This window comes from Meriones unguiculatus (assembly GCF_030254825.1).
Source record: "Meriones unguiculatus strain TT.TT164.6M chromosome 13 unlocalized genomic scaffold, Bangor_MerUng_6.1 Chr13_unordered_Scaffold_37, whole genome shotgun sequence".
Taxonomy (NCBI): domain Eukaryota; kingdom Metazoa; phylum Chordata; class Mammalia; order Rodentia; family Muridae; genus Meriones; species Meriones unguiculatus.
The window spans coordinates 6,358,119-6,371,773 of record NW_026843647.1 but is presented as its reverse complement, the minus strand read 5'-3'; the positions used below and the strand labels follow the sequence as shown (position 1 = coordinate 6,371,773).

Sequence of the window (13,655 nt, the reverse complement as noted above, 5' to 3'; positions counted from 1 at the left end):
CCCTGCTCTCTCCAAGACTTTAAACAAGAATAACTATTGGATATTGTCAAATGCTTTTCCAGCATTTAAGAAAATGGTCCTGTTTTTTTTTTAACAATTTGTTTATATGGTGGATTACATTGATGGATTCCATATACTTAACTGCCCCTGCATGCCTGGGATGAAGCCTACTTGGTCATGGTGGATAATATCTTTGATATGTTCTTGGATTTGATTTACAAGTATTTTATTGAGTATTTTTACACCATTGTTCATAAAAGAGACTGGTCTGAAGTTCTCTATCTTTTGGGGGATCTTTGTGGATTTATCAACGTGACTGTGGTCTTACAAAAGGAATCTGGTCATGTTGCATCCATTTCTATTTTGTGAAATAATTTGGAGAATATCATTATTTGCTCTTTGAAGGTCTTGTAGAATTCTGCCCCGAAATCATCTGGCCCTTGGCTTTTTTTTTTTTTTTTTTTTTTGGTTGGTTGGGAGTATTTTGATGGCTGTCTCTATTGCCTTAGGCATTATAAGACTATTTAATATCTTTACCTGATGTTGATTCAACTTTGGTATGTGGAATCTAAAGAGAATTGTATATTTTATTTAGATTTTCAAATTTTGGGGCATATAGGCTTTTGACATAAGAGTTAATGGTTCTTTGGATTTTCTTAGTGACTGTTATATCTTTTTCTTTCAGACTATGTTGATTTGGATAGTGTCTTTCTGCCATTTACTTAGTTTGGCTAAGAATTTGTCTGTGTTTTTTTTTATTTTCTCAAAGAACTAGCTCTTAGTTTTGTTGATTCTTTGAATTATTATCTGTTTCTAATTTATTGATATCAGCCCTAAGTTTGGTTTTTCCTAGTTGTCTACTCTTGCTGGTTGTGTCTGCTTCTTTTTTCCTAGGGCTTTCAGGTATGACATTAAGTTGTTTGTATGGGATGTCTCCAATAGCTTATGATGGCCTTTGTTGCTATTCAAACTCCTCTTAGGACTGCTTTCATTGCATCCCATATGAAGTTGAGAACTCTTCTATCAAGGTCTGTAAAGTATTCTGTTGGTATTTTGATGGAAATTGCATTGAATCTGTAGATTGTTTTTGGTAAGATGTCCATTTTTACTATGTTAACTCTGCCAAGCCAAGAGTATGAGAGATAGTTCCAAATTCTAATATCTTCTTCTAATTCTTTCTTCAGAGACTTGAAGTTTTTTTCATACAAGTCTTTGACTTGCTTGATTATGGTCACACCAAGGTACTTTATGTCCTTTGAGGCTATTGTGAAGGGTGTTGTTTCCCTAATTTCTTTCTCAGCCCTTTTATCTTTTGTATACAGGAGGGCTAAATTTTTTTTGAGTTAATTTTGTATCCAGCCACTTTGCTGATGGTGTTTATCATCTGTAGAAGTTCTCTAGTAGAAGTTTTGGAGTTATTCAGGTATACTATCATATCATCTGCAAATAGTGATACTTTGACTTCTCCCTTTCCAACTTGTATTAATTTGATCTCCTTTATTTATCTTAATGCTCTAGCAAGGACTTCAAGAACTATGTTGAAGAGATGGAGATATTGGACAGCCTTACCTTGTCCCTGATTTCAGTGGGATTGATTTAAGTTTCTCTCCATTTAGCTTGATATTGGCTACAGGCCTGCTATATATTGCCTTTACTATGTTTAGGTATGTGCCTTGTATCCCTGATCTCTCCAATAGTTTAAACATAAATGGGTGCTGGATTTTTTTCAAATGCTTTTTCAGTATCTAAGGAGATTATCATGGTTTTTTTTTTCAATTTTTTAATATGGTAGATCACATTGATGGATTTTTGTATATTGAACTACCCCGGCATACCTGGCATGAAGCCTATATGATCATACTGGATGATATATTTGATGTGTTCTTGTATTGGGTTTGCAGAGTATTTTGTAGAGTTTTTGCATCAATGTTCATAAGGGAGATTGGCCTGAAGTTATCTTTCTTTGTTGTGTCTTTGTGAGGTTTAGGTTACAAGGTGACTGTGACTTCAGTGAATGAGTTTGGTAGTGTTCCTTTTGTTTCTATTTTGTGGAATATATTGAAGAGAGCTGGAGTTACCTCTTCTTTGAAGGTCTGGTAGAATTCTTCACTGAAACCATCTGGCCCTGAGCTTTTTGTGGATTGGAAACTTTTGATGAATGTTTCTATTTCCTTAGTGGATACAGAAATATTTTATTGATTTACCTGGTCTTGATTCAGCCTTGGTAAGTTGAATCGACCAAGAAAATTGTCCATTTCATTTAGATTTTCAAATTGTGTGGCATATAGACTTTTGAAATAAGTCCTAATGATTGTTTGGATTTCCTCAGTGTCTTTTGTTTTGTCCCTGTTTTCATTTCTGATTTTGTTAATTTGGATAGTGTCTCTCTGCCTTTTCGTTAGTTTGGCTAAGGGTTTGTCTATCTTCTTGATTTCCTCAAACAACCAGCTCTTGGTTTTATTGATTCTTTGAAATGTTTTATTTGTTTCTAATTTATTGATTTCAGTCCTGAGTTTGATTATTTCCAGGTGTCTATTCCTTTTTGCTCTGTCTGCTTCTTTTTTCTAGGGCTTTTAGGTGAGCCATTTAAGTTGATTATATGAGATGTTACAAATTTCTCCTTGAAGGCACATAGTGCTATGAACTTTCCTCTTAGTACTGCTTTCATCATGTCCCATAAGTTTGGGTATGTCGTGTCTTTATTTTCATTGAATTCTAGGAAGACTTCAATTTCTTTCTTTATTTCTTCCCTGACCCAGCTGTCGTTTAGTAGTGAGTTTTTCAGTTTCCATGTGTGTGTAGGCTTTTTACTATTTCTTTTGTTGTTGAGGTCCAGCTTTAGTCCATGGTAATTAGATAGGATACAAGGCATTATTTCAAACTTCTTGTATCTGTTGAGGCTTACTTTGTGACCAATGATATGGTCTATTTTGGAGAAGGTTCCATGGGGTGCTGAGAAGTAAATTCTTTTGTGTTTGGGTGTAAGGTTCTGTAGATGTCTGTTAGGTCCATTTGATTCATGACCTCTGTTAGAGATATTGTTTTTTTTAAATTTCTGTTTTGTTGACCTGTACTTTGTTGAGAGTGGGGTGTTGAAGCCTCCCACTAGTAATGTATGGGAATCTGTATGTGGTTTAGGTTTTATTAATGTTTCTTTTACAATTGTGGGTACCTTTGTATTTGAGGCATAGATGTTCAGAATTGTGATTTCTTCTTGGCAGAATTTTTCTTTGATGAGTATGAAATGACCTTCCTCATGTCTTTTGATTAATTTTGGTTGAAAATATATTTTATTTGATATTAGAATGGCTACACCTGCTTGTTTCTTAGGTCCATTTGCTTGGACCCTTACAGCTCTTTACTCTTACGCAATGTCTACATTTGTGACTTAGATGTGTTTCTTATATGCAGCAGATTGTTGGGTCTTGTTTACATATCCATTCTGTTAGTCTGTGTCTTTATTGGAGAGTTAAGTGATTTGATGTTGAGGGAAATTAATGAGCAGTGGCTGTTAGTTCCTTCTATTTTGATGTTGGTTGTGGTACTGTGTTTGTGTGCTTGCTTACTTTTAGTTTTCCTGTAGTGACATTACTTATTCCCTGTCTTTTCCTGAATGTCATTAGCTTTCCTGGGTTCTAGTTTTCCTTCTAGGAGCTTCTGTGCCTCTGGATTTGTGGGTAGGTATTGTTTAAATTTTTTTTTTGTCATTAAATATCTTGTTTGTTCCGTTATGATGACTGAGACTTTTGCTGGGTATAGTAGCCTGGGTGGACATCTATGTTCTCTTAGGGTCTGCATGATATCTGTTCAGGTCCTTCTGGCTTTCATAGTATCTGTTGGTGTGATTCTGATGGGTTTGCCATTATATGTTACTTGGACTTTTTCCCTTGCAGCTTTTAGTATTTTTTCTTTGTTCTGTATACCTACTGTTTATTATATGGTGGGAGAATTTTCTTTTCTGTTCTAATTTATTGGGTGTTCTCTAGGCCTATTGTATTCTTATAGACCTCTCTTCTAAGTTGGGGAAATTTTCTTCTATAATTTTGCTGAAAATATTTTCTGGGCCTTGGAGGAGGAAATCTTCCTTTTCCTCTATTCCTATTATTTTTAGGTTTTGCCTTTTCATGTTGTCTTGGATTTCTTGGATGGTCTGTGTCAGGAATTTTTAGATTTAATATTTTCTTTGATGGATACATCGATTTCTTCCATTGTGTCTTCCACACCTGAGATTCTTCCATCTCTTATAGTCTATTGGTTATGCTTACCTCTGTAGTTCCTGTTTTCTTCCCTAAGTTCTTTTTCTCCACAATTTCATCCATTTGTGTTTTCTTTAATTTTTCCAATTCTATCATCAGATCTTGAGCCATTTAATTGATTTCCTTCACCTCTCTGACTGTATTTTCTTATAATTCCTTCAGCTGTTTGTTTGAACAATCCTCTGTTTCTTTAATTTCTTTCAGTGATTTAAGTAATTCCTCTCTAAAGGCCACACATTGTTTGGCTGCAACTTCTTGTATTTCTTTAAGGATGGCCATAATCTGTTTGACTTTATCTTCCTCCATTTCTTTGCAGATGGCAATAATCTATTTGACTTTATCTTCATCTAGGTCTTTACGCATTTTATTTGTTTCCTCTATTATCCTGTTCATAAGCACAGATGTAAGGTCATCTTCTTGAATTTCATTTACGCTGGGTTGTCCAGGGCTGCTTGCTCCTGGATAACTTGTTCTAGGGATGCCATATTGCTCTGTCTTTTGTTGGTTGATATTTTATCCTGGCCTCTACTCATTAGGCTATCTTAGGTGTGGGGGGTTAGTTTCTGGTACTTCCTGGGATCCTGTGGTGGGTCGAATCCCCTTGACAGGAAGATGATTTTTCCCAAAGGAGGCCTCCTCAGCTTTTTGGGTATGGTCACTGAATGGCAGGTGTTTTTCAGGAATTGCCACAGCTCACCTCAGGCGTACAGACCTGAGTACTAATTGTGGCCTTTGTTAGTAAAGGGGGCTATCCTCTCACCCAGAGAAGTCCTGGAGACAGCTGCCCTGCTGCTGGGTTTCTTGATGTAAATTTAGTGAGCTGCTGCTGTAACCTGGGTGCCATGGGGTTTGGTCAGTTTAGCTAGGGATAACTAGTTGTCCCTTGGGGAAGTATCTGGGGGTTGATATCAGGGAACCCAGGCTTCTGGAGGTCTGACTTTGGAGCTCTCTTTCCCAGTATCCAAGTGGTAATCAGTGACACATGAGCACTACTCTTATGTGTGCAGCAAGAGGCTAGAGTCTAGAGCCTGTGTATAACCAGAAACTTTTCTGGAGATAGGTGTCCTGAGTTAGGGACAGATATTTCCCCCATCTTTGGGTTTTTTCCCAACAGAAAGACCCAATCTGTACTGTTGGGGGGGTGTAGTGTGCATAGGCACTTGTTTGCGAATGATGGCTCCAAGCTGGTGACTGGATAGAAACCTGGGAACTTTTTCCAAGAATATTCCCATATGTGGTGGTGGTAGTGGTGGTGGTGGGGTCAGCTGAGTGCTCTAAGCTGGGACCTGCTGTTTCCCTCCCTGTGGGGTTTTCTCCCTACAGGGAAACCCATCCTTTAGTGCCCTGGCACACACAGTTCTATCTGTGATGGAGAGTCAGTTGCCTGGGTCTGGCGGCTGGAGCCCCACTCAGGGCTGGCTGCTGTGCACCTGCAAGTCTATAGGACCTTTTCCAGGGATAGACTGGGTGACATTCGGTCAGTTCCACTTGCTTCCTTCCCTGTGGGGTTTTCTTGAGAGTGGGACTTCCAGTCTCTGGTACCCTGGGGTGCAAAGTTCAGGCTGGGAAGGTGATCAGGACAAGCTTCTCTGGTCTGTTTGCTTGAAAACCTTACTCCTGCCACAACAGCCCAGGAAATTTTCCAGGGATTAGTTGGGTACTCTGAGGTTGAACCGAATTTTTTTTTCTCATCATTGGGTTTCTTATCACCTGATAAACACAGTCAGTGGTGTTTGGAGGCCAACAGTTCCAACAATTTGTCACTGTGCAGTCTCTGTTACCCCGCTGATCAGTTGTAGTGCGTGATCAGCCCTTCCATCTGGGATCTGTTTTTAATTTTTACTGAATATGAGTATTTTGAATATATGCATGAATATGAGTATCTTGTGTGCCTGATCCTCATAGTAGTCTGCTGATGTGTTCAGAACTCATGAACTTATAGCAATTGATAGTAGTGGGTCCCAGTTAAACACTGACAGTTGAGCCCAATTATTTGCAAGAGCAGCAAGAGCTCCTCACTGCTGAGCCATCTCTCCTGCCTTATGTTGCTTATTTATGATCATCATTTACATTGCTAATATTTTCATCTTTCTATTTTTAGCTATTTAAACATGCATTGCCTTTTAGGAAGATCTTATTAAAGTTACAGTTTAAGCTAGGGCATTGCAGATTTCTGGAAAATGAATACACAACTGCAGTGAATATATAATTCCTTGGAGAAGCTTCAGTAAACACTTCTCAGTTCTTTCCATCTTTTGTTTTTGTTTTATTGACTTTTAGGGGAGACTGTCTTACTATATAGGTCTGGCTGTCCTAGAACTCTTTGTATAGATCATGCTGGCATCCAATTCAATAAGATATGTGTCTGCCTCCTGAGTGATAGAATTAAAGGCATGACAGAATATACCCCGCTTGTTCATCATTTTTTGTAGTTATTAACTGTTCATAAATTTCTCTGATGTGTACTTAGTACTGTTCATCTGTTAATTTCTCTCTGTGTGTCTCTGTCTTTCTCTTTCTTTTTTGCTCCCTTCTCTCTGTTTGTCTTTGTCCACATTAATTGCCATGACTATTCCAAAGCTCTATCCTATTCAGATATGACACAGTTAAACTTCGTTATTCCATTTTCTTCTAAAATGACTTAGTGATAACATTAATACTTATTTTTTAATAGAAAAGTTTTAATCTTTATTTTAAACTATAGACTATACATGATTTAGAAAGGAAAGTGTACAAAACAATGATCAAAGAATAATCATGTGTTCTATGCCTTTTCTTTTGTCTGGTTACTCAGAAATATGATGTTATCAGCTATGATTATTGTTGCTTGCCACTCACATTATTTTTATCCATCTATTCACTATAGTCCACTTTCCCTTCCACAAATATATAAGCCCCACTTTTCATATACTGATATACCACATCTCTAAGCCCTGGTGAAAACATGATATTCAGTAACATGTTGTCTTTTGACTGATGTCACCCATCTGTTCACTGTCCCCTGATATCTACATCTCATTTGTTGCTAGATAAAATATGATGACTGTGTTTTTTCCTTCCACCTGTCTCATGACAGGGTCATGACCTACTTGCCCAAGTAACTGAAGATGATTCATACATCACTCAAGAACCCAACTAATGTCTAATTCATATTCATGACTTACAAACTAATGAAACTCCTTTAAAACAGGTTTCCAAAGTACACCTTTGGTTTTCCTTACAATCTAACCTTTAAGGTTTTTCTTCTCCCCTTGTTCATCTGATGCACAGCATCCAACTATCTAACACTGGCACTTCTGTGTCAGAAAATAAATGGAAGCAGCACTAGAATTGTACGATTCTATTGCCAATGAAGTATAAATTTATATTCTTGTCACTCTTTCTGTTGTACAAATGCATGGCATATTTTAGAATTCAGTGACCTTCAATGATGTGCATGTGAAATTCAGCCAAGAAGAGTGGGCTTTGCTGGAACCCTCACAGAAACAACTCTACAAAGATGTTATGCTAGAGACCTGTAAAAACCTCACTGCAATAGGTAAGACAGCAAATTTTCTTTCACTTTTAAAATAAGGAGACAAGTCTTACTTTGTTATTGATCCTTTTCTATGATTCCAATTGAGAATGAGGAGGAATGAGATGAATAAATCAGGCATGGTTCTAAGGGTCATAGAAGATAGTGATTTAAGTTTTGCTTTAAAAATAATATGATATTTCCAGTAATATATATTTTCTGGTACTCTATTTTAGGCTACAATTGGGAAGACCATGCCCTTGAAGAACATTTTCAAAGTTCTACAAGTAAAAAAAGGTAACTTTATGTGCACACTGATACAGATATGAATCTTAAGAAATTTTAATGTGTCTTGGAAGTTTGTTTTTTGTTTGTTTGTTTGTTGGCTGCTTTTTATTTTCTGTATTTGAAATAGTTTTTTTCTGTGTAGCTGTGGTTTGACTTAGACTTGCTTGTTAAACCAATGTGATCTCAAAATCACACAGATCTGCCTGCTTCTGCCTCCACAAATGCTGGGATGAAAGGAATGTACCAGCACACCTGGCTGTGTCCTCGAGGTTTTAAAGAAAAGCAACAGTGTAAAAAGAGCACTGCTTTAAGTGTACTGATGATCATTAAAATCTCACAATTCCATGTACCTCAATGTCATGTATCTGATTTAAATCATATGGAAATTACAGCTACTGAGTTGAACTGCCAATCTGTTTAGTCTCATTATATCTACTCAGATATTGTAAGAGGTATATACATTGAATAGGTGAGCAGTGTGTGTTCAAAACCTTCTAATAAGTAAATATGTCATAGTACAACCAGTGTTACTCATATTCATGCAGTAACATTGTAAAGTTTAGAGAAAGGAGCAGCTTACGAGAGTCAATATTATTGTTGTGGAGAAACCTTAATCCCTATATGACATGTCTATGATGAACAAAAAACAAACTGTGTTAATTCAATGTAGGAATCTTTTATTATTCTTGTAATTTAATAGGTATATCATATGTCACAATGTTTGTAAGACACATGAGCATAGGGATATTGAAAGAAGCAGTGTATCTGTCTTTCTCCAAGAACAAGTGATATTGTAGTAGTCCCCATTTTGAGTAGATTTTCTGACTGTGATGAATGGTTAGTGTTAATTGGTTTTGCAACTTCACTGTGAATTCATCAGCAAACTCATACTGCTGAAAATACCTATGAGTAGTAGGAATTTGGAAATTCTTCTGAGTGTCCTGCTCACTTCTTAAATGAAGTGACATTCATACAGTACAAAAATTTGTGAATGGGATTGCTGTGGTAAAACTCTGAATTCTTACAATAATCTTCATATATTTGAGAAAAGCTCTTATAGAAAAATGGTGCTATAAAAGTGAACCACATAACAAATCCTCTTACCATCACAGGGATCTTCAAAAATAACCATAATGAAGGCGAACACCAAGAAAGTAAATAAAGTGATAAAACTTTAAAATTTTATTCGTCTTTACCATTAAATTATGAAATTACTTCATATAGATAAATATATTTATTAGTGTAATGAAATGACTGTGGTAAATCTTTCACATGTGCCAATTTTCTTTGCAGGCATGAATACAGTCATACTGGAGAGAAACCCTTTAAATGCACTCTATGTGGTAAAGCCTTCCCCTATATCACTGTTCTCATACGGCATAAAAGAACACACACAGGAGAGAAGTCTTACAAATGTAATCAATGTGATAAAGCCTTTGCAAAAAAAAGTCATCTCATGTGGCATAAAATAACACACACTGGAGAGAAACCTTATGAATGTAACCAGTGTGGTAAAGCCTTTGCAGAAAACAGTAATCTCTTAAACCATAAAAGAACACATATTGGAGAGAAACCTTATGAATGCAACCAGTGTGGTAAAGCCTTTGCAAAAAACAATACTCTCATATGGCATAAAAGAACACACACTGGAGAGAAACCTCATGAATGTAACCAGTGCGGTAAAGCCTTTGCACAAAACACTCTTGTCATAAGACATAAAAGAACACACCCTGGAGAGAAACCTTATGAATGTAACCAGTGCAGTAAAGCCTTTGCAAAAAAAAAAAAAAAGTCATCTCATAAGCTATAAAAGAACACATACTAGACAGAAACCTTATGAATATACTCAATATGATAAAGCCTTTGCACAGCAGAGTAGTCTCTAAAAACATGAAAAAACACACCGTGAAGAGAAGCCTGGTGAGGGTAATTAGTGTGATGAAGTTTTTGCATGTAACAGTCATCGGAAACCACACGAATATACCTATGTGGCAAAGCCTTTGCACATAACATCTCCTAATACATAAAAGAACACATACTGGAAAGAAGCTGTCTGACTGTAACCAATATAAAAAATCTTTTGGACTTCAGAATCATCTTCACATTCATGAAAGAAATCCTAATGGACAGAAAGCCTGTGAGTGCTTTTAACAAGGTGAAACCATTCCACATTTGTATAATCTTCATCATCATGAAAGGATTCATACTGGAGAAAAAACTTATAAATATGTTCAAATTGTGAGGCCTTGCACAAATCTAGAGTCATCATCATCATAAAAGTATCCTTACTGGAGAGGGATTCTGTGACTATGAGAAATACGGAAAGACCTTTGTGATCTTTGGTCTACTGAGATCCAACAGAACTGAAAAACTAGCTCAATGGAAATTACTTCCCTTTTCTGAAGGGGAAGGGGAAAGGGAATAGGGGCAATAGGAATGGAGGGTAGTACTCTGGGAGAGGAGGGAGGGGAGATTATGATTGGAAAGTAAATTAAATAAACTTATTTTTAAAAAGAATACAATGAATGGTAAAATCAATTACATGCAAAAGTATTATATAATGTGTTTAGGGAAGACTTATTGATAAACCTGATTCTCAACATTTACTGTTTTCAATTGCCTCACTTTATACAAGAAACTTTTAGTCCAGTGGATGAATATGTAGGGTATGGTGAACTAACACCAGCCAGGAAGTTCTCTGAGAGTATCACAACAGTGGTAACCTGTAGAAGTTTCTTTGTGTACATATACCTATTGTTCCAGGGGTACTGATAAACATCACAACCCACACTAAATTTTGATATATGAGGGAGGAGGCTTTCTTTTCCATGTATGACAGTGCTTCTGGCCTAGATGTGTAATCATGTCAAGGGTGAGTTTTCTCTGCCTGACTTCATCTGGAGAGTGTCTTTAGACATCAACACCACTCATCAAATTTGATAGACGTCCTTTGACACAGATCCCTGATAACTCTCCCCTCCCTTCAAATATAGGATAATTTGGTTCTGTGTTCTTATTATTATTCATATACTAGGAATGTGCTGTTTAATGCAAATTGAGCATCCTTGAATTGCCTAGTATTAAACAATTATCTACACCTATACTTGGAGCATCGCAGGCACTCCCCAAGGGATATAAGCCTCTGTTTTCTCTTTTCTAGAATTAAAGTTGAACTTACTTTCTGAGGTGGTTCCCAGAGTGGCTGACCACTGTTATGCTTGCGGGCTTTCCAAGCTTTATACTACTCATCTTCTGCCCCTCATGACTTCCTGGGCTGGTGGGAAACAGCCCTCCAGGCAGCAAGAGAATCACATTCTCTTAAATGCCTGTGATAAAATGTTTTAGACTTCATAGCATTTCAAATTTCACATGTTTCTGGATGTGAGATGGTCAATCAAACAGTGTCTTGGAGTGGGACTCTTTAAAAAGAGTTATACTAGTGTCTAGTTCAAAATAAGGTTGCAGGTAAGCTTCATTGTATGAAATCTTCTGAGGTGAGTACAGTGGCCCATGGAAAAGAAATAAGAGCAGAAATTTTATGTCTCTATTTTAATAGCTGAGTACTGTTCTGATAATGTATGGGTGGATGGCAGAGGAGAGGAACTCCCCTTTTGAGTGGTCTAGGGAAAGGGGATGGGTAAAGATGGAGGGAGGGTGGTACTAGTAAATGTTGAGGGAGTGACCTTCAATCAGCATATATAATGAATAAATTGTGAAAAATAAAAACAATTAATAAAATAAAATATAGTAAGAAAAACAAAAAGCAAAAATTTGAGTCTACTTTCGGTAACTGCCCTCCCTCACTTGATAATAATTATCCAATGGAAAAAATGCTACTCTCTCTGAAGTTTATGTTACCATAGAAGTAGGATTCAAACCTGAAACTAATGGCAGAGGTTCCTAGTTAAAATATCAAATCAAATCTACCTGCCATTTTCTCTCAGCAATCCTTCACTCCTTCCATGTTATCTGGTCTTCCAGGCTAGTACAACCCATGCAATACCCTGATTTCTCCTTCCCAGGGCCTGAGCTAACCTCACCCCCCTCTTACCCATCTATAGGCAAACTATTTTGGCTACCTGTCCCTGTCAAGAGGCATGCAGGAGCAACAGCAAAACAGCTGTAGAACTAATGGAATGTGTCTGCCCTGTTAGCATAGTCACAATGAGTTTGTCTTGGAGAAGCATAATCCCAAGAACTGATTTTCCTGAGGACTTTGTGCTCTTATGTAGCATATCTCTGCTTGTTTCCCTTATGATGCCCACATACCTCATGACATGAGTTGTATGAAAACTCTAAGAAGACTTCTAGGTCATCACTGGGCAATATCACTGGCATTTAAAATTAACAATGCTTGATCTCTTTTCACATGTTTACTGGAGCAGATTAATGAATTAACCACTGCCCTTGAAAGGAGCCATAGATGTAGATTGTTAGCAATGACCATTATACTTAGAAACAATTCGGTAAAATAGATTGTTTAACAAGGTCAGGGAAGATGTTTTTGCTAATGGCTCTGATGTAAAATATCTTAAAGAACAATTTAAAGTTAAGAAAGGTACACCGTTAATAAAAAAGCCAGGGATGATTTAAGGTTGATGAGCCGAAGCAATAGCCCAAGGTAGCATTGGCTGTCTGGACTCCTTCAAACTGGGTCTAAAACTGAGACAGCAGTTGATTCCTGTATATTTGTTTTTCCCCTCAGCTTCTTGATATGATTTAATAAAAATGATTAATGAGTAGATGCACACCCCTTTAAGATTTAAAGTACAGGTGCCAGTACCATGCCATTTTTATTACTGTTGCTCTATAGTACTACTTGAGATCTCAGATGAAGATACCTCCAGAAAATCTTTTATTGTACAGGCATTTTTTAAAATCAATTCTGGGTTTTTTTTTGTTTGTTTTTCCATATGAAACTGAGAATTGTTCTTTCAAGGTCTGCAATGAGTTGTGCTGGTATTTTGATTGGAATTGCATTGACTCTTTAGATTTCTTTTGGTAGAGTGGCCATTTTTACTATGTGAATCATACCAATCCCAGAGAATGGGAGATCTTCTGATATCTTCCTTGAAGTTCTTTTTTCCATACAAATCATTCACTTGCTTGATTAGAGTCACACCAAGGTACTTTATATTATGTGTGGCTTTTGTGAAGGGGTTTTGTTTCCCTAATTTCTTTCTGAGCCCATTTGTCTTTTATATACAGGAGGGCTTCAGATTTTTTAATTTAATTTTGTATACAGTCATTTTGCTGAAAGTGTTGATCAGCTGTAGGAGTTCCCTGGTTGAATTTTTAGGGTCATTCATGTGTACTCTCACATCATCTGCAAAACAAGTTGGACTCGATTTGGAGAAAAGGGAACCCTCCTCCATTAATGGTGGGAATATACACTTGTACAAGCACTTTGGAAATCAATCTGGTGCTTTCTCAGAAAATTATGAATAGTGCTACTAGAATATTCAGTTATACCAACCATGGGCATATATTCAGAAGATTATCAACCATACAACAAGGACATTTGCTCAACTATACTCATAACAACTTTATTGACAATAGCCAGAATCTGGAAACAACTTAGATGTCCCCAAACCGAG

General features: G+C 36.9%; 1 protein-coding gene across 4 annotated transcripts in view; it reads left to right on the top strand.

Annotated features, from left to right (window-relative positions):
* Nucleotides 1-9,873, top strand: part of LOC132650976 (zinc finger protein 120-like) — an 82,944-nt gene extending 73,071 nt beyond the window's left edge. For all 4 annotated transcript variants that reach the window (XM_060376294.1, XM_060376291.1, XM_060376292.1 and 1 more), the window contains 3 exons: nt 7,668-7,794; nt 8,007-8,067; nt 9,352-9,873. In XM_060376294.1, the coding sequence (XP_060232277.1) occupies nt 7,668-7,794; nt 8,007-8,067; nt 9,352-9,868 (705 nt within the window). In that variant the 3' untranslated portion in view covers nt 9,869-9,873. The remainder of the gene's footprint in view (nt 1-7,667; nt 7,795-8,006; nt 8,068-9,351) is intronic.
* Nucleotides 9,874-13,655: the final 3,782 nt, after the last annotated feature.